The sequence below is a fragment of the Rhincodon typus genome, chromosome 25 (genome assembly GCF_021869965.1).
Source record: "Rhincodon typus isolate 14 chromosome 25, sRhiTyp1.1, whole genome shotgun sequence".
In the NCBI taxonomy this organism is placed as follows: Eukaryota; Metazoa; Chordata; class Chondrichthyes; order Orectolobiformes; family Rhincodontidae; genus Rhincodon; species Rhincodon typus.
Window position 1 is genome coordinate 28750282 of NC_063356.1, and position 20098 is coordinate 28770379.

The 20098-nt window shown below is 38.8% G+C and overlaps 1 protein-coding gene across 3 annotated transcripts in view; it reads right to left on the reverse strand.

The window, feature by feature from the left end:
* Nucleotides 1-20098, reverse strand: part of itpr3 (inositol 1,4,5-trisphosphate receptor, type 3) — a 252756-nt gene that overhangs the window by 148487 nt on the left and 84171 nt on the right. For all 3 annotated transcript variants that reach the window (XM_048612294.1, XM_048612293.1, XM_048612295.1), the window contains 5 exons: nucleotides 14644-14802; nucleotides 11922-12020; nucleotides 10868-10951; nucleotides 4557-4703; nucleotides 1531-1626 (listed from right to left, as the gene is read on the reverse strand). In XM_048612294.1, the coding sequence (XP_048468251.1) occupies nucleotides 1531-1626; nucleotides 4557-4703; nucleotides 10868-10951; nucleotides 11922-12020; nucleotides 14644-14802 (585 nt within the window). The remainder of the gene's footprint in view (nucleotides 1-1530; nucleotides 1627-4556; nucleotides 4704-10867; nucleotides 10952-11921; nucleotides 12021-14643; nucleotides 14803-20098) is intronic.

Genomic DNA, 20098 nt, shown 5'->3' on the forward strand with positions numbered 1-20098 from the left:
GCAGCATCAGGGGAGCAGGAAGGCTGATGTTTCGGTCTAGGCCTGAAACATCAGCCTTCCTGCTCCTATGATGCTGCTTGGCCTGCTGTGTTCATCCAGCTCTACGCCTTGTTATCACTAATCAGGTGATGTGATTTCACCACTGGCACAGAGTACAGAATGACGAACGGTCCCAGAGGTCCATTATTCCTCAGCAATTCAAATGGATCAGCAATAACAATCACTATGACAACAGCACTCACCATTGAAATGACCTTCTCCAGAGAAGAAATATCACCCCAGAACTAAGCAAATTCAAAAGAAACAGCCAACAGCATCATGTAGGCATACCATTCAGAAACCTGCACAATTTAAAGACTAAATATACAAGATGTGCACAGAGACTGACAAAAGTGAAACTGACTAGAGTTAACAGACAATGATAATTTACTTTTGTGGCCATATATGTTGGATAACTTGGGTAATTTGTATCAGCAAACAATAGTGCATACAATTTTGTACATTTTTCTTATGAACAAGAGATTTTTGGAGCCACACAATTGTATTTAGCATGCTGGCTGGCTTCCCATCATCACGTGACCTCTACCTCTGCTGTGGCCATAGGAAAAGTTCATATCTTTGAATCAACAAAGATCCCCAATCCAAAGAGATTTATTATGTTTGAACAGAGCAGAGTCAAAGAGATTTTTCAAATTCTACTCAATGGCCTTATCAGAGCTTATAATGGGAAAAATGACTTGATAGCAATGGATTATCCACCCTAATCATTTCAATAATCCTGTTCCCACAATTCTGAACACAGCAAATCTTTAAAGTGAACAAAGTTGCATCCTGCTACCAACCTGCAAGGCCATTAGCAAAACATTTCCGATCCATGGCAGAAGCTGCCCTCTGCAAAGGAGTCTGTGTCCTTGCAGTTGTGCATTAGTGCAAGTAATCTATTTATCTTCAAAAGATGATTTATGTACTTTGTATGTATTTCATTTATTGGCCTTGCTGCTATGAAAAACAACAAGCTGCAAAGAGAGGGCACTACTGGCAACATCAGCTACCCCCTCAAAAATCATTTTAAAAGTGTCATGTCGTCCCTTTTAGAGAAATATGTAGTTAACAGTTCAAAAATAAAGATGCAGTACATTGAGATTTCTATCTGTTAGCAACATACCAGTTTACAATTTACTTCTTTGAAATATTGACATCTTTCATAATTTTGGACACCCATCAAACACCTTTACATCTAGTTATAATACCCAGGAGTCACTGAGATTTATAACGTTCTCATTACACTGGGATCAATGGGTCAAATTGTAAGCATTCCCATTTTCATTCACAATAATGCCAGCTGACAGGAAATACATCCATCATATTAGCCATCCAATCTGTTCTTTAATTGTCCAGAGAACTCCAAGAGATTGCTTGAGATTCTCAATTTGCAAATTTTAGTTTTTTTTTCATCTAAGGTTTATTGAAAGTACTGTTTTTTTCTCTCCAATATAGCATTTAGTCCTTAAAACAAATTGATAAGCACACCTCAGCAGCCAAGTAATGGCCTGTAGCTAAATGTTTGAACCTGTAGAGGCTATTCCAATGGCCAGCACCTCCTCTGCAGGGATCATGGTGAACAACCTACAGGAGGAAGAGAGATATAAGTCATTATTATAAAGTAAAAGAAAACAGTGAATATATTATAAATTATGTATAATCTACAGAAGGAAGCAAGTGACAAGTCACGGATTAATGGGCCAAGGATGATGACAGACGTTCCAATAATCTAGAAATTCAACCTGAGCACTGGGACAAGCAGTTTTACAGTTTGTATCAATCATACATAACACCCAGTATTCAGTTCTAATGCAGTCAATGCAATAAAATGTGTTGCTCATTAGCTGACACAACATTTCTCACTACCACTGAAAATAAACTTCTATCTGTACTTTGTTTATGAAGATGGTTCCAGTGATGAGAGCCTTCTGTTATGAAGGGAAATCGGAGATCTTGTGGGTTGTTTTCCTCAGAGATGAGGAGCATACAAGGAGATCTGACATAAGTTTTCAAAATCATGAGGGGGCTGGACAGAGTAGATCGGGAGAGTCTGTTCCCTCTTGGAAAAGGATGGAGGGCGTGAGGGCACAGATATAAGTTTCGTTCGCAAAAGAAGCAAAATATGAACTTTACACACAGCAAGTAGTTAGGATCTGGAACACAACACCTTGAGGTATAATCAGGTACAATTCAGGCATTCAAGAGGCCATTTGATGATTATTTGAAGACATACAATATTCATGTTTGTAGAGAAAAGATGAGAATAGCACTAGGCACTAGGTCAAACATTCATTCAGAGGGCCAGCACAGCCACCATGGGTCAAACAGCCTCCATCTGTACCCTAACAACTTTGTGATACAACCCTAAAGCAACTTTGTCAACAGGGAGCTCTCAGGCCAAAATACACCCCTGCCAAAGAGTCCTATCTGGTCCACCAACTGGCATTCAAATACAGGAAGCAAAATAGATAGTTGTGGAAGGAGATGGTCTTCCAATCAGGTACAGGTTTTCTCATGCATTTACACCTAATTGGCTCATCATCAGCTGCAAATGCAGGAGGCACAACTCTGATTGGAAAAGCAGAGTGCAGTGTAAACAGAAGTACTTTATTCAGGTTGAGGCCTTCACATTATAAACAGCAGCAGTGGAGTGTCTTCTTGGGTGGGAGTGGTCAGAGATATTGCAAAGGTCGGGACATTTACCTGAAGAGAAGCTCCAAGCTGTCAACAGTTATGGGGGATGAGGCTCTATATTAGTGACTGTTGGACAGAAGGCAAGGCCTTGCCCTTCCCAGGCAGGTACACAGTCACCTGAGGATCATCATCGAGCTGGCAGAGTGGGCTTCCAAGCCCAAGGCACTGAGGGATGCAAAGGGAAATGGTGTGGGAGAAGGGTGAGGAAGGAATGATGGGGAAGGGAGAGAGGCAGAGAGAGAGATGGGGAAAAGTGTTTGTAGAAATTGAAGGAGGATGAGACGTGGACAGAGTGAGGATCGGGTGATAATGTGTTTTAGGGAGGGAAAGAGTGCATGATGGAGGAAAAGAAATTAAGCGAATGTAAAAAAGAGAGTGTGTGCATGAGCCCAGAGATCAAGCCACACTCCCTCCCTCTCTCGCCACCCTCCCTAAAAATTATTCATGGAGCAGGCTGGGAAAAGAGAAAAAAAAGGCTGAAAAGCAACTTGCTTCCTATTCCCACTTTTATATGAATTCCACAGAGGCCAGCTCAGAGAATGCCCTACCAGAGGTGAAAGTGTCATGTTACTGAAATCCATATCTCAACCTGATTCCCTTCCTTCTCTGATGACCAGGATGTAGAGTCTAGTCTGTCCATCTCTTCTTCTTAATCAAAATGTAAAACAAATAGTTAGCTCTCCTGCTTGGCACTTTTTTGTGGCCAATTTTGTTAATTTTGCCTTTAAAGGAACAATTTATTAATTGGACTTCTTTTTCCTCTGAAACTCAAATTTATTGTTTTCCCAAACCTCCTCTTTCAGAAATTTCTTTACCAATCCCTGACTGAGAGAAAAATTGAACCATGGCCACCTGTCGAAAAGGTTGAACGAACTTGCTCTAATTTCACATTTAGAATTGAAATTATTTTCACTTGCGTTTTTACAAAAAATACAGTGAAAAGTGTGTACACCTATATTAATAACAGAAATCACATATCAAAAAATTAAGACAAAGTCCACCCATGTTCATTTGCTAGAATGATCTGCACAATAAGAACAGGGAATGGATTAGTAAGAGTTAACTATTGTTCTCCATCTGGGAGAGAAGAATGATCCAGGGGTAAACTGAGAACTGTTCCAATCTAATGGGAGGATCGATCTCAAAACACAAGCAGTTCCTCAGGAATTTTTTGTCTGTTGAACTACTAATTGTTGTAATGCTCTCTCTCGTTACCTCAACGAACTCCAGCAGAACCTAATTCTTTGACTGATAATGAGACATCACAATACGTCTGTCATAATTTTATTGAACAAAAGGTCTCTTTGTTTCAGTTTCTGATTAATTCTTTATGTCTAATACATCCTTACATTTCATCCCCATGCCTAAATTATTACAAAATAGCTGAGTTAACTTGTTGCAAGTGTAGAAGGAATTTCTTCTCATTCAGTTATCGTCAATGCCCACTGATACGGTTGTCACTGAAAAATGTTACTGGAAGGTACAGCAACCTATCTGGAGTAAATCCTCCATTACACTTCTCACCACAAATATTTCATGTCACTGAAAGTGGATTGCAGCTTGTTATAAACCAGTTAGGACTAGTTTAGGACAGAAATAGCTCCAGGTATTTGATTTTCTAAATGCACTATTTCATGCAGGCTTGCCAAACAGAATTAAATCTTAGTGACTGTATTTTATGGAGTTTCATTTTAAATTAATTCAATGCCAGTATGGCCATACATTTTCATCCCAATGATTGCCGATACATTAATGTGCACATGAATTTGTGGATTATATGTAACATACCCGAGGAACATTTTCCCTACTGTCAACATTACCTCAACCTCCCAGAGTGCATTGGAGCTTGTTGCAGAGGTGGCAGATTGTCTCAGTGTTGTGCGTAGAAATACGTGCAGCTTTGATTTGTATTCATCACATGTCAGAAACTTCTCCTGTTCTGCATGGAATAGCCTTACAACATCACCCTGCAAGGGAGGAGAATAAAGTATTCATGTGTAAGCGAAGAAAGCTCCAGGATATGACGATTCTTTCCTGTCAACACTGTCTTCTCCACCAAAGAAAGGTAGAACACTTTGTGCCAGCATTATTTCTGGAAAATGAATGCCATCTGAATGACATATAACTTCATTAATTCAAAAATCAGTAGTATAAATTGTGCTAAGAAAGAAATACTCCATGAATTGTGAATTATTCTGATTTGCTGGCTGAGTTATCCCATTCCACCTGCAGTTAATCACTGCACAAATTTCATGAAGCTGCTACATTTGTACATTAATTGCTCATTTAACTCTGTAGTCAATTAAGTCTTGCAACTAAATGAGTGATTACCCCAGTTGACAAAGTGAATATATTAATCACTGCCAGTTAACCTCATTGACCCAGAAAGTGAGTCATTATAAGTGAAAACTTTCATTTCTTAAGACTGCAAAATTTTTTAAGAAGTTAAAAAAGTTCATGTTTTTTAACTTATTTTTCTTTTCTGTCTTTATTTCTCACTTTTTCAAAACAATCTGTCTTTCCATTCTCTTTATGTTCCTTACCCAATTTGACAGTAAAATCACTCCCTCTAATGTATTTCACTTTGTTATTCTTATTGGACTGGAGAAACACTTGTTCCAACTGTTCACCCAAAATTCATCAGGCAGTAGATACAGAAGCTTAAGTACATATACCAATTGGTTGAAGAACAGCTTCTTCCCTGCTGTTATTGGACTGCTGAATGGACCTCCCTAATTTCAAATCTAATGTTGATCTTGCTTTTATGCACCTCTTATGCAGCCGTAACCTTGTTAGCCTCGCTCTGTCCAAGCGCCCAATGATCTGTATGTCCTTGTATGTTATGATCTGCCTGTACTGCTCACAAAACAAAACTTTTCACTGTACTTAGGTAGCTGTGACAACAATACATCAAATCAGTCAAATTCTAAATTCCCAATTGTTCTCTTTGTGCTATTATTAGCTGTTGTTTCAAGCAAATTTATGGGTGATATTTTTTTTAAAAGACCTAACCAGGCTTTTGTCAGTTCAATGATCAGCACTTTAGAAGATGCTCACTCCAGCAAAATCTGGATCTTTGTGACTAAATGATATTTTTTCAACTGAAAAACCAGTGATGTGTCAATCAAAAGCCATTATGTTAGGTGTCACCAAAATCTAAGAAGCAACAAAGAAGAGAATGGTGACCCCAAGCTTAATTTGTCATTTCCCCTACAAGTTCTAACAAATAGATTTCCTGCTTTTGAGCAACTGGGGAAGAATGTGATCACAATAAATTTTGGCTTAAGGACAGATGTAGGAAGTAGAAACAACATATAGGATAACAGAACTAGAAGTTCAAAAGCCTGATCATAAAGCACAGACAGGCTGCTAAGGTTGCAACAGATAAATGCTAAAGATTGGACGCTAGAGATGAGATAACTCCCCAAAAAAAACAGCAATTCAAATCACAAAGCCAGGTTCAATTATTTGCATCATTGTCCTATTTATATACATGGCTTATTGACAGGAATGGTGGCCAGTAAGGGTTTTGCACACTGGTGCTGATTTCTATAAATAGCACTTACCAATATAACAGGTTACAGTTCTCTGATGACTACACGGCTTACACTAACAAAAACTGAATTTTATTTTGTTTCTCGTTAGCTTCTAACATTTTTGCAAATGACATTGGAAACACAGACAAAAAAGGAATGCAAACGAGCGAACTAATGTGCCCAATTTACTCGTGCATTTTGGCTACAACAAAATTCATTACAGGCTACTTATTAAGGCAATGGCTGCAGATCTTATTTCAGTTTTTAAGAGGTCCCTGCACCACTTTTAGAACCTATTTGTTTTAACAAGTCAAAAGATAGCAAGCTCCAACTAGTTTTACAGTGGCTTGACAATCACCTCGAGGGAATGCTGAAGATCTGCAACTTAACTTTTTTTAAAACATGCCTTAATGTGGAGCCAGGAGGAACATAATTGCTTTCCCATGGCAGGAGATTAAAAAATAAAAAGATCAAATACTTGATGACAACTCTTGTCTAACACATTAACTTCTAATTTCACTGGAGACTGGTTTTAGATGACAAACTTGAGAGCAGAGTATTCACCAATTCAAGTAATTTAATGGGACTGTATAACTCGTGTTGTATCATGATTTTAAATTCTACTCTAGCCAGCTGAGTTTCCTGGGGCTTAGGAGACTCTGCAGCTGAAAGGGGAAGTGAATGGGTAAATGAAATGACTTGGTGTTTTCTGAATGATGCTTGACAACGAAGAGAAGCAGAACTGTCTTCCTCTGAGCCCTCAAGCAAACGCGTAAGCCTATGAACCACATGAACACCTGAGATTGACCACCCACCTTCAATCCAATCTCTCATGGCTGTCTTCCTCCTCATATCAACTCCCATTCTGATGTCTGACCTTGTGACCTAAAGTGCAAGTATTCCCACCCAATAGCTAGCAAGCACAAAACTGGCTATGGTCTCAAATGGAGGAGAAAAATTCAGCATGCCCTGTCATTAAATTTGGTGTCATCTCCAGGAATGATGAGGAATCTCTTACATCCCGATTTCCGCATCACCATATCACTCCCAGGCCTCTCCCTTCCCACCTCAATCATTGCTGAGATTATTATTACAAATATTTCCAAAGTGTTCCACATCGTCTATGCACAGTAAAGGCATTCATACATTAACATTAAAAGTCATTCACAGTCAAAAGCGACTCAGCAAGTTATATTAATGTGACCGAATGATTAGATCACCAAGAGATTAACCTAATGGACTACTGTATTTTGTGCACAGGGTTCAAGTTCCATTCTATAATCGATAATTTTATTGGGTAGATGGAAACATGGAGTTGAAATCACAATCAGATCAGTCATGACTCAAACTCGTTCTGCTCCCAATTCTTACATTCTTCTCTCTATTTTTAATGTCATGTAGTTCCCTCCTGTAAAATAGATGTTGGCCAGTTGACAGTGCTCCCAAATGTAAACGACATGTTCCACTTTGTTTGAATGGTGGTTGGGACCTACATTATCTGGTGTGCTACATACAGTGCAAATAATCTCATCAGATTTAAACATTTGAAGGTGGCAGCCTTCAAATGTAAATATAACTGAGCGACCAGGAAGTATTTTTGGTCGGGTGTTTCTCCACACCCTTATTTTGTCAAGTTACCATGTACAAGTGTGTTTAATTGTGTGCCAATAGATGCGAAAACAAACTGCACTGAGTGAACAAGAAGTAGTATCACTCTCAAAGATATCCCAAGTGAACAAGTACAGTGTAAACAAAATTCTTATCATATGAATTAAGTAAATGGCATTAGTAAATCTGACCAACCCAAAAGCTAACAGGGTCATGTTGTTCCTGTAACCCACTATTGATATTCCCCTCCCCATCATTTCTCCATTTAAAGTTTATTGAAAGCTCGCCCACCCTGACCCAAAACTAAATTCAATAGCCCTATAAGATGCATGTTTAATCCTTGCCTGTTGCTTGCAATCATGGGCAAAAAATCAACTCTGTGCTACCAGTTCACTTCAGTGATTTCAGCATCTAGCTAGCAGTAAATGCACTGCTAATTGCTTTTATCTATTAACAAGGTGCCAGCATCGAGAATGATTAGCTCCACAAGCAAGCTAGAATTCTGCAAGAAGTTCAATTATCTCAGTTACACAAGCAAAGTCAGTGAATCTACCTTTGAAAGCCATAATTTATTGACTGCACAAGTGGCCTAAACCATTCAATCTACTAAACTTTCTTCACATACTTAACAACTCCAATCAATCAGGACTTGTTGCCAAACATTCATATGCATCACCTCACCCTCATACGCTTAGCACTGCTCAAAGTTTTGGCAAAGATCTGGCAAAGGGTTGTGGGTGAGGTCGTTGACTTGCTCACTGAGCTGGCTTGTTCTCGTTCAGACGTTTCGTCACCATGCTAGGTGACATCATCAGTGGAGCCTCCAATGAAGCCTTATCAGCTCAAAACAATTGGCAGCCAGGAGCAAATGGGAAACATTTGCATGTCCTAACCACCAGGCAACAGTGCTACCCATTACTGGTATATCTATTCTTGAGGCCGTGCCAGCAGCAGAGCTGAAACATCAAAGTTGATGATGTCCCTGTACCTAATTCTCCTCATATTCCATCTCCCTTTCACCCCACACAGTCCTGTAATTAATGCAGTTGCTCTAACTTTCACTACCCCAGCCCCTCCTTCAATTTAGGAGATAGCACTGGGACAAAAGGACCAGGCAAGAGAGACCTACCATCACTGCTCACCAGTGTGTAAAGTCACGCACAAATTCTTCCGTCGAGAAATCAGATGAGGACTACAATGAGGCAACCTGCAGAAGAAGACTGATGAATATGCGCAACAATGGTACATTGCTTGGTACATTGAGAAGCCTGTCAGAAAGCCTATGGTCAATATCAAGGAGCTTAGGTGAGCCCAGCGCTGACTTAGCAGAGGGATTTGTACAGGACTGAGAAGCAGGAGTGCACGACAAATTGTGGGATGCCCCAAATCTTTCCAGAAGCCAGATGCACACAAGTTTGGTGTCATTGACATTTTCCACTGGCAATATGTTCCTTGTCTGTAGGCTGCAGATTTCAGTGAGAATATCCTTATTGAAACACAGACATTTTGCACTCTGTTCTTCCCTGAGAATCAGGTAAAAGAATTGCTTCCTCAAAATGTGGACAAATATGGCCTCCTGCTAAAAACCTGCCTTCTCCTTTTTTTAAAAAGCAGTTTATCCAGTATTGTGCAACTACCGGTCATTCCTCAAGCCATTCTGTAAATCAGATCCATGTTTTAGAACGTCCAACTTGTACAGAAGCAAAAACCCCTTTAACACTTGCCACACCATTCACTATAGACTTCTGTAATTTCAAACCAACCAAAGAAGGCAACAAACACAGTCAAAGCAACAAGTCAAAGAAAGCATTTAACAACTAAACTACAATTAGCCGATAATGTCTTTACATATATTTGACAGTGGTCAGGTCTTGCCTACTGCTGACCACATGTTCAGCCATCTGAGGTTAGCAGAGAACATTAGCTGAATGGTAAAGCTCCAAAACAATATCATTGCTCTGAAATCACCCTGTTCAATGCTTTGATCTATTTGCACAGGATACTGTACCCGTTCACTGCTTGAGTACTAATGTTTTCACCAATATGACACTTGCCACAATTCACCCCACAAGTATACAATCTCTCTGTAGATGCCATATTGAAGCACTAAGTTCAGTGCCCAACAAACTGACATTAACAATCACAGTTTTTCTACTCACCATCACCACCAGCAAAAACACTTTTTCCCCCATCTCCCCCAACATCCCCTCTCCTATTTCTATAGTCTACACCACACAACAGCAATGGATATGAACCAGGGCATCACAGCATTATGCCTTTTGTATATTTTCCAAATGGACTGTTATCATTTTCATGCTCTGATATTATTATAGCAGTATTTATAGCTCTAAGGGTTATCTCTTTGTTAAAGTACATTTTTCTGACATTGTTTTTCATGTTGGTGATTTACAGGTTGAGTGAATAAACATGGCTTAGTTTTCTGGACTCCAGTGCCAGTGATAATAACAATAACAATGCTAGGATAAACAAACTGCACATCAAAATTTTGTTAAAGACTCCTAGGAACCAATCTAACTCCTGGGATAGAACTTCAATAAGTGAACTACAGGGATATTATTCAAATGTAGCAGGAGGGGGCCATTGTCCAGTGTGCTTTTGCTGGTTCTTCCTTTTATCAATGAAAAACTAATACTATAACTCTGCTCTTTCCCCACAAGATGTGGGCATCGCTGGATGGGCCATCATTCATTTCCTATTAACAGTTGCCCTGATAATATGGTGGTTGGCTGTATTCTTGAACAACTGCAGTTGATTTGGTGTAGGTGCACCCACAATGCCATTGGAAGGGGTTTCTGTCTCATCTGCTTTGAATAAAGATTAAAAGAAATGTTAGTGAGAAAGGAATGTAGGAGAACTACTTTGTCCATTGAATTTGAGTGATCAGAATTGTTATCCTAGTAAGTTGCGTATTATCACAATTATCCTGCCGAAATAAGTTTTCCCAACAAAGTTACCATAGCTCATACCCCTTTTAAAACATCTTCCATATCATCACTGTACTTCATATAAAGGTTTATCTTCCAGCTCGTGTTGCAGTTCACGGAGTTTACCTACAGTTAAAAATATAAAAATTAATGAAATATTATTGAAAGAAAATAATTACCTTCTTGCTATAAAAGACCCATTGACTACCAACCACTACAAATCATTCTGCATTATTTCTATGATATTAATGTCAGAAACTTGCATGTAATTTCATTGTGCATCAAAAGAAATGGAGTACAACTTACCTCCACTCCCAAACACATTTTATCTTTGCATAAAAATGTTATCTATTATCATTTTATTTGATAGAATATTCAAAAACATTGTCTCTTCAAAGTTTTCTTTCTTAAACAACAAATTAGCCTATATGCTCAAGTAATATCTGATCTCATGTAAAATTCAATTCCTGACCACTGGCCAAAGAAATCATCCATTCTTCCAAATACCACCTGCATAACCTGACCCCTGACTTGCAGCCAGAATATCGCAATTCTATATACATAGCACCTGCTTGCCATTGAAGTCAATCTTGCACTGTTGAAAACCTACTTGGTAGGAGCATAGCATGGCACACCATTGAAAATGGCTTATGAAGCTTCTAATTTCTGTGCACGTCAATGTGTCTTTTCTACTACTTTTTAGTGGGAGGTCTCCGATGTGGCAACTCTGTGACAGCAAGACAATGGCAGTTGGTGATTTCAAACCCTCCAAATTGGAAATTTTAGAAGTCTGAGAACTTTTACATGAGGATAGCATGAGAATGTTAGGCAATTGTACATACGCCCAACAGAATAGGAGGAAATACTACAGGATGGTACATCCATACAGACCAGTGGCTCTACCTCTCTCTCTGTTTTGATGCTCAACTTTATTTTTCCTGCTCCTCTTTGTTCTTTGTTTTTACTTCCTTAAGCATTTTCAGATACTCCTTTTCTGTCTGTTCTTTCCATCTTTTGCTGCAAACCAGTTCTTTTCTTTTCCCTTCATTACTTTTCCTTTATCTTCTGACTTTCCCTTCCTCCTTTGAGTTCTTACCTCCTGACAGCCAGCATTGTCAAGCAGCTCATAATTACTAGCGTGTAATGGCTGTCCAGCATTGACTGGATTTAGGATGACTTTGTCTCCAACCACCACCTGAAACACAACATCATAGTTGTATCACTACAATCACAAATATCACATCAGATTAAGAAAATGACAATATTGAAAACCTACTTGCCATCATAAAGTTTGAAAATTCATGGTGTAATCTCTGAACATAATTAGTAAAAATGAGAAAATAAAAAAGACACAATTTCTGTCATGCAAAATAGATTTCGAAATCATTACATTCTTGACTAATAAATTATTTATTAATTCAACCATGCTCTACTCCAAAGTTGCACGTCACTGTCTGCTTTTATGAACATGGCATGAAATGGACTCATATTTTGCACTCACATATGAAGCTGTTTGAATAAGTGCTGCTACTCATGCATACACAAGTAGCTTTCTCTCTACTCAAGAGAGAGAATAGGACTTTGTTTATTTTTCTTGATTCTCCCTTTTCAATTTTCTTGCTTGAAGTCCCTCTATCCTTTTTCCCTGTCATTTTCCCTGCACATTTTCATTTCTCTCCCTGTCTTTGATTCTCTCATATTTTCTGACATTCTCTCTTTCTAGCATTCTTGTCCTTTGACAGTTTGGAATATTAAGTGATCCAAGCTGTCAAGAATGTAAAGAATCAAATGGCCTGTGATATTTAATGCAACAGAAAATCCAAAAGTGCTTTCAGATAAAAAATAGATCCTACGCCCAATGAAGTTGGAAAAACTGAGAAGTTGCTTAAAAAGGTGGGCCTTAAAAGAGAGGAAGATAGGTTTAAAGAGAGGATTCCAGAGTGTGGTGATGAAATGCTTGACCAACAATGGCTGCATGAAAATAAGGGAGGCACAAGAGGTTAGATAGGGAGCAATGGAGAATTTCTTGTCAGGCTGAGGAGGCTACAGAGCTCATCATTACAAGGCCTTTTACTTTTACCTACAGCAGATACATGGGAGCATTAGTAGCTGAAAGTTCCTTCCAAGTCACACATTATCCTGACTTGGAACTCTCTTGCTGTTCCTCCAATGTTAGTATCCTGGAAAACCCTTCCGAACAGTACTATGTATACCAATATCACATGGGCTGCAACGGTTCAGGATGGTTCACCACCAACTTTCAAGGGCATTTTAAGTCTGGTAGATGAATGTTGGCCTAGCCATCTGATGCTGCCTGGCCTGCTGTGTTCCTCCAGCTCCACACTGTGTTATCTCTGACTCCAGCGTCTGGAGAACTTACAATCTACAGAGTTCATAAGTTTTTTTTTTTTACAATTTATTCTTTTATGTTTGTGGGTATTGCTAGCTAGGCCAACATTCATTTACCAGTCCTAAATGCCCTTGAAAGTTGGTGATGAACCATCTTGAACCACTGCAGTCCATGGTATACCCAAAGTGCTGTTAGGAAGGGTGTTCCAGGATATAACATTGAAGGAACAGCAAGATAGTTCCAAGTCAGGATGATATGTGACTTGAAAGGAACTTTCAGCTACTAATGTTCCCATATACCTGCTGTAGGCAAAAGTAAAAAGGCCTTGTAATGATGATGGTATAGAATTGGAAGCTCAACATGAAGTCAAGCAGGATGCTGAGGTTGTGAATAGACAATCCGGGAAGGGGAATAGAATCAGTAATAAGGGCAGGAAATTTATGGTGGATGACCATGACAATAGCTTTGATCTCATTTTATTTACTTGGGGAAAGGCATTGTTTCTGAATGTTTGACAATGAATGTGCAACAATGCACAGCAATGGGAGATCAGGTGAGCTCTGGGAGAGTATCCAGATAATACAGCAGCACCGTGTAGTTAAGGAAGAGAAAAAGACAAAGGACAGATCTTCATGGGAATCCCAGATATACTAGTGGGTGGATGGTAAGGGAAGCCATTGCCAGAGATGTTCTGGATGGAATAGGATAGGTAAAACTGGAATTAAGCAAAGTTAATTCCTTAGACCGGGATAATGGAGCAAAGGAGTTGAAGCAGAATACCTGTAGTGAGGTCAAACACCTCATTTGTTACCTTGCTTATAGCTGCTGTAGTTCAGTGGCTGAGGAAATGTAGGTATTGACAGGGAAGACAACAACACATGACAGACGTGAGGGTAAAGGGAGGTTGGTAGTGAGGCAACATTTTGCAGATTGAGGATTTCTGAGGACAGGATGAAAACTGTCATTTTAAAAAGGAGTGGAACAGGACCTCAGGCAGGAAAACTAGAATCGTGCCCAGTAAGGGATGTTAGATGGCCATCAGCATAGTGAAATTGGGGTTGAGGGAGTTGGAAATGGGTGTTAGGGAACACTGAGCTTGGAAAGGGCAGTGGTAAATTAGAGACAAACTATGACGAAGCAGTTTAGGATTATGGCAGGGGTCTAATTAAGTTTAGTTTGATGGACAGGAAAAGTGAAAGAAGCAGAGATAGATGAATACATGGTCTCCATTTTTTGATAAAACAGTCCATGAACTCCATTAGGCTTGTTGTGTGTGCTAACGGACAAAGGGACTGGTGACACAGTGGGTATTGGGAGAAAAATTGGAGGCTACCTTTGCATTCCAGCATAGTCTTGACTAGCAGTTTGTTTTGACACATTAAAACACGTTGAACGGCAAACATTTATCGTTTATTTTAGTTGCCTTCAAAACAGTCAGTATTGCTATTTGTTATTGGTATATTCTTACATTGTCTCCATTACTCCTTAGCTTCCAAAATGGCTGAATAAATAACCAGGAGCCTTCATTTCCTGTTGCGTCCAGGGTGACTCTCATGGCATTCTTCTCCAGAAGTGCTGGTAACCTCTTATTCACTGTTAAGTATTTGTTGCTTTTCATGTGCAGCAGCTGAAAGTGAAAAACAAATTATAACTCAGGGAACAGAATATTATTTATTTAGAAGAGTTTCCAATATTAGTAGACATTTGATTATCAATGCCGACAATGACCGCTTTATAGATACGCTGGCACATAGGTTACCTTCTGGAATGCACAGCATCGAGTATCAAATAAAATTCAGACACTTCATCAACAATCAAACACTGAATTGCTTTGTAATTATGCCTTTGTGCTACTATGGGCCACTATTTAATAGAGTCATAGAGTCATACAGCATTGAAATACAGCCTTTGGTCCGACCAGCCCATGCCAAACATAATCCCCAACTAAACTAGTCCCACCTGCTTGCTCCTGGCCCATTTCTCTCCAAATTCTTCCTATTCATGCACTTATCTAAGTGTCTTTTAAATGATGTAACTGTGACTGCATCCACCACTTCCTCAGGAAGTTCATTCCACATGTGAAACACATACCCATAAAAAATTTACTCCTCATGTCTTTTTTAAATCTCTCACCCTAAAAATATGCCCCCTAATCTTGAGGTCCCCCAGTCTAGGGAAAAGACACCTACTATTAATCCTATCTATACTTCTCATGATCTTATATACCTCTATAAGGTTACTTCTCAACCCTCTATGCTCCTGCAAGAAAAATCCCAGCCTATCCAGCCTTTCTTTACAACTCAAAGACTCCATACCTGGCAACATCTTGTTAAATCTTCTGAAACCTCTCCAGCTGAATAATATCCATCCTATAACAGGGCGACCAGAACTGGACTCCAGAATAGGCCTCACAATGTCCTGTACAACCTCAATATGACTTCCAAACTCCAATATTCAAAGGACTGAGCAATGAAAGCAAGCATGCTAAATTTGAATTAGCAAGTTAATGTTTAGAAATTTAATACTCATTTTCTCTTGCCAATTGCTGCAGTTTTTTCCCTTCCTAATGCAAAAAAGAACTGACAACCTTTCAAAATTAAATCAATGAGGCAAACCATGATATATAAAATCAGACTTCACTTAATATGCCTCAGGTATCCATTTGATTCCCAATGTCATAACATTTTTGTCAATAGAAGTCAGTCTATCACAATGTAATGTGGATGCACCTGGCATAACCAGCCAGTTGTGACCTGAAAGAACATTGAGTCACCTTCTACCTTTTACACCAGCATTCCAAACACACAAGAAATGGGAGCCACCAACAGACCTTTGAGCCTGCTCTGCCATTCAATATGATCATGATTGATTTGGGTTTCAGTTCCACCTTCCTGTCTATTCTCCATATCTCAACACCTTGAGACACAAAACTCTGTCTATCCTAATAACTATAGTCAATGATGAAGACTCCACAATCTTCTGGTGCAAAGAATTTCAACGATTCACAATGCATTGAGTTGACAAATTTCTCCTCACCTTTGTCCTAACTAGTTGGCACCTTATCCAGAGACTGTACCAGTGGAGGAAATCTCTCAGCGTCTGCGCTATCAGTAATATTCCCTATAAATATTTTTGCACAACATTGGCTTCTGAAACCGGAAGCACCTGTTGGCATGAGTATAACCTCAGAGCATACTCCTATTCCTTTGCAATAAAGGTCAACATACCATTTGCCTTTCTAATTGATTGCTGTAACTTATGATAATTTTTCACATGCTTTACATGAGCACACCGAAGTCTCTTTGAATGTCAACATTTACAAGTTTCACACCTTTCTAAAATATCCTGCTGTTCTAGTCCTATGACCAAAGTAAACAATTTCACATTTCCCTGCAGTATAAACTATCTGCCACCTCATTGCACTTAACCCGTCTATATGGTTTTTCAGCTTCTTTGCATCCCCCCACAGCTTACCTTTACAACTAAATTTGTATCATCAACAAACTTAGATAACTTACTCTCCGTCACTTCATCTATGTCACTAAAGTAGACTGGAATAGCTGAGGCCCTAACACTAACTCCTATTGCACTTCACTATTCACTACCTGTCAACTCGAAAATTGTTGCCCACTTTCAGCTACCTGCCTGTTAATCAATTCTCTCTCTATGCTGATATATTATCAACTCCACGAGCACTTATCTTGCTTATTAACATTTTGTGCTGCACCTCCTCACATGCCTTTTGAAAATCCAGTTACACTACAATGATTGGTTCCCCTTATTCTGTCTTAGTGCAGTTACATTCTCAAAATAAAATACATTTTTCAAACAGGATTTTCCTTTAAGCAAAACAAAACCAATTTGTTGTAAACATACAATGTTTTCCTAAGTGCGTTGTTAAGATTTCCTTAAAAGTGGATTCCAGCATTTTCCCAACAACTGATGTTGGGCGAACTGGACTGTAGTTCCCTATTCCCTTTATTCATTTTTTTTTTAAACCGAGTAATATTTGCCAACTTCCAATCTGTTGGAACCATTCCCAGATCTACAGAATTTTGCAAAATCGTAACTAATGCATCTAACATCACTGCAGCAATACTTTTTAAACCTTAGAGACTGAGCTATTGGTTCAAGGGCTTTATCAGATTTTAGACCTTAAATTTCTCCAATACTCTTTCTCTGTTGTATTGATTTCCTGATCTTCTTCACACTTTTCATCTCCTTGGTGGTTATCCATTTACGGAATGAAACTTATGTCTTTTGCTATAATGACAAACACAAATTATTTGTTCAATGTCTCTGCCATTTCTTCATTCCCTATTCTTCATTTCTCTTGTCTGTTTCTAGGGAACCAACTTTTACTTTAGTTACTCCCTTGCTTTTCATATAGATATAAAAGCTCTCACAAATTTTTAAATATATTTCTGACCTGTCTAATGCTGAATTATACTTTCTTACTTATTTATTGTCATTTTATAATTTTTCCCTTTTTACCAGCTCGCAATAATTCATGATCTTAATAGGGCCCTTCAGAAATGCTGTCTGTATGTTCATTAGCTTCACTTGGGAAGCCAGTTTTAATGAAAGTCAGGTTCTGTAACGGAAAGAAGGACTGGAGAGAGATGCAGAGGTGTTTATCAATATTCATCCCTCGCAGCTCCTTGATGCAGGACTCCATGCTTATACGGTCTGTTCCCTGGGACGCAGACTGATTCAAACGTCAACTGCGGCTGGACGACCAACAACTCAGTGACAGACACTCTTTGGTCTACCCAAAACATGTTGGTCTTTCAATGCAAAGAGTTGATCTCCACCAACTGTTGCAGACTGGAATATTCCAGGGTCCAAGACTAGGTGTTAGGGACTCATTAAAGTTTGGTGCATTTGTTGCCAAGTATCAGTGAGGAAAGTCCAACATTGAAGATCTTTCAGCCTAAATATAATGAGGGTCTGTTAAGTTTTGAGACACCCTTTCAGCCTTGTAGGAATGTAAATAGTTTTCTTTCATGATTAGAAAATGTTCTTTTGTTGCAATTGGATTGAAGCTGTAAAGAGGAATGTCAAAATTCCACTGTATGTTCTACAAAGTGTGTAGGGACCTGTTTTGTATTTGTTTTTTTGCTTATAGATAATTTTTGAGTGGAGGATATTTTGAAAATTAAAAGAAAAGCTTCCCAAACCATTTCCCACAGTGTCACTATTTTGAGGCTTGCAAATTGCCTCAACCCCTTGGGGGGTTATGGGGGGTGGGGGGGGGGGGGGTGGGGGGGGTGCGGTGCAGTGGGTGGCGGTAAGGACTTACTAGAACAGGAGGAGAAAAATCTGCCGTTCCTGCCTCAGAGACTGTGGCCCCAAATATCTCAACCTGAAACTCCAATTGGTGTCTTGACCTTGAGTCTGTGAAGGCCTGTTTTATGATTTACATAGGACCCCAGTGGAATTTATATGGACATTGAGCAGCCGAACCAGCAGACCTTCAAAAGAACTGCTGGAAATAGTCTGAAAAATTACCTGAAAATATTTCATGTTTTATCTGAGGGCTACAAGAATCAGGCAACTGAGGAAATTAGTTGTGAAGCCTTAATGCAATTTACAAGGACAATCTATAAATTGCATATTATATACCACCATCATCTTGAATCAACAGCACCAAATATGCCAAATAAGTGAATATGATTCCCACTGATAATTACCAAAACCCAAGTCTGGATGCCAATGTGCATTATTCAGAGCGTCAAGAACAATTGACTCAACGGACAACAAGGGATTGCTATCAATTCTATATCCATCCAAATAGGATTGATCAACTTCATGAGTATCTGTCAGTTACAAAAGAACCCTAAAGAACATGGAGGCAAAATCTTGCCTTTGAAAGCCCAAAAGAATTGTGTAAAACATTAGAGGGTTTTACTCTACCTCCTCATAATGACATAGAGGAAATTATAGAATTCTGTCGACATAAAACAGCAAAAGTAATTCTGCTAAATAATACTGGCAAGAACTATAAGATCTTGCATATATTATTATTTCCAGAATAATTTCAATTTTGTGAAAGGCAAGTATGTTCATTGTCTTAATTCTGTGTTATAAATTTATGCTTTTATGTAATTGTATTGTCTGTAAATAAATTTAGCCAACACTTTTTGCCCAAATGCCATGGTCCAACAATGTATAATTTCTGGCTCTGGATAATAAGAAATCTACATAATCTCCAAGGTAAAATACACATGCGTAAAGGTAACATCGCATTCAGTTCATGCAAAAGAATGGACATTTCAATTTAGACAAAACAATGACCTGATTATTGAAGTTCCCTTTTGCTGTGAACCTAATTCCAATGGAATCTGAACAATAACACAAAATGCTAGAGTTGGTTTGTGCATATTTGCTGCCAAAGTATCTGAATGTACAAGCAAACAGAACAATGCCACATTGTATCCCTACACATGATGGCATGCAGTTTCAAACAGACATCTTTCTAGAAAGCATACCCACTTATTTTCACTTTAAAAGGGAGCAATTGAAGGTGATGTAAAGAACATTGTGGGTGAACAGACAAGTGATCCATTTGTGTCACTAACCCTGCAAGAGAAGTATGAATTTCAGAACAATGTTGACTTGTTTTAAAAAATAAATTACCCATTTACAGTTTTTCAAAGTCGTATTGCATTTCTAATGTGTAACACTTTTCTACTCAAAGACAAGATGCCACTCTTTGGAAAGAATATCTGAGAAGCTATATATTATTACACATCTTAACTATGTAGCCTATGATTCAGCCAAGTGCTATATTTGATACCAGTGCATGAAACCAGTCAAAACGTGTTCAATATTTGTCTGAAGTTTAGCAGCCATAAATTCTTAAAAGTTGTCTCAGGGTAGGATGGAGCAGAATTTCTGTCCAGTCCATTCATGTTCTCCTG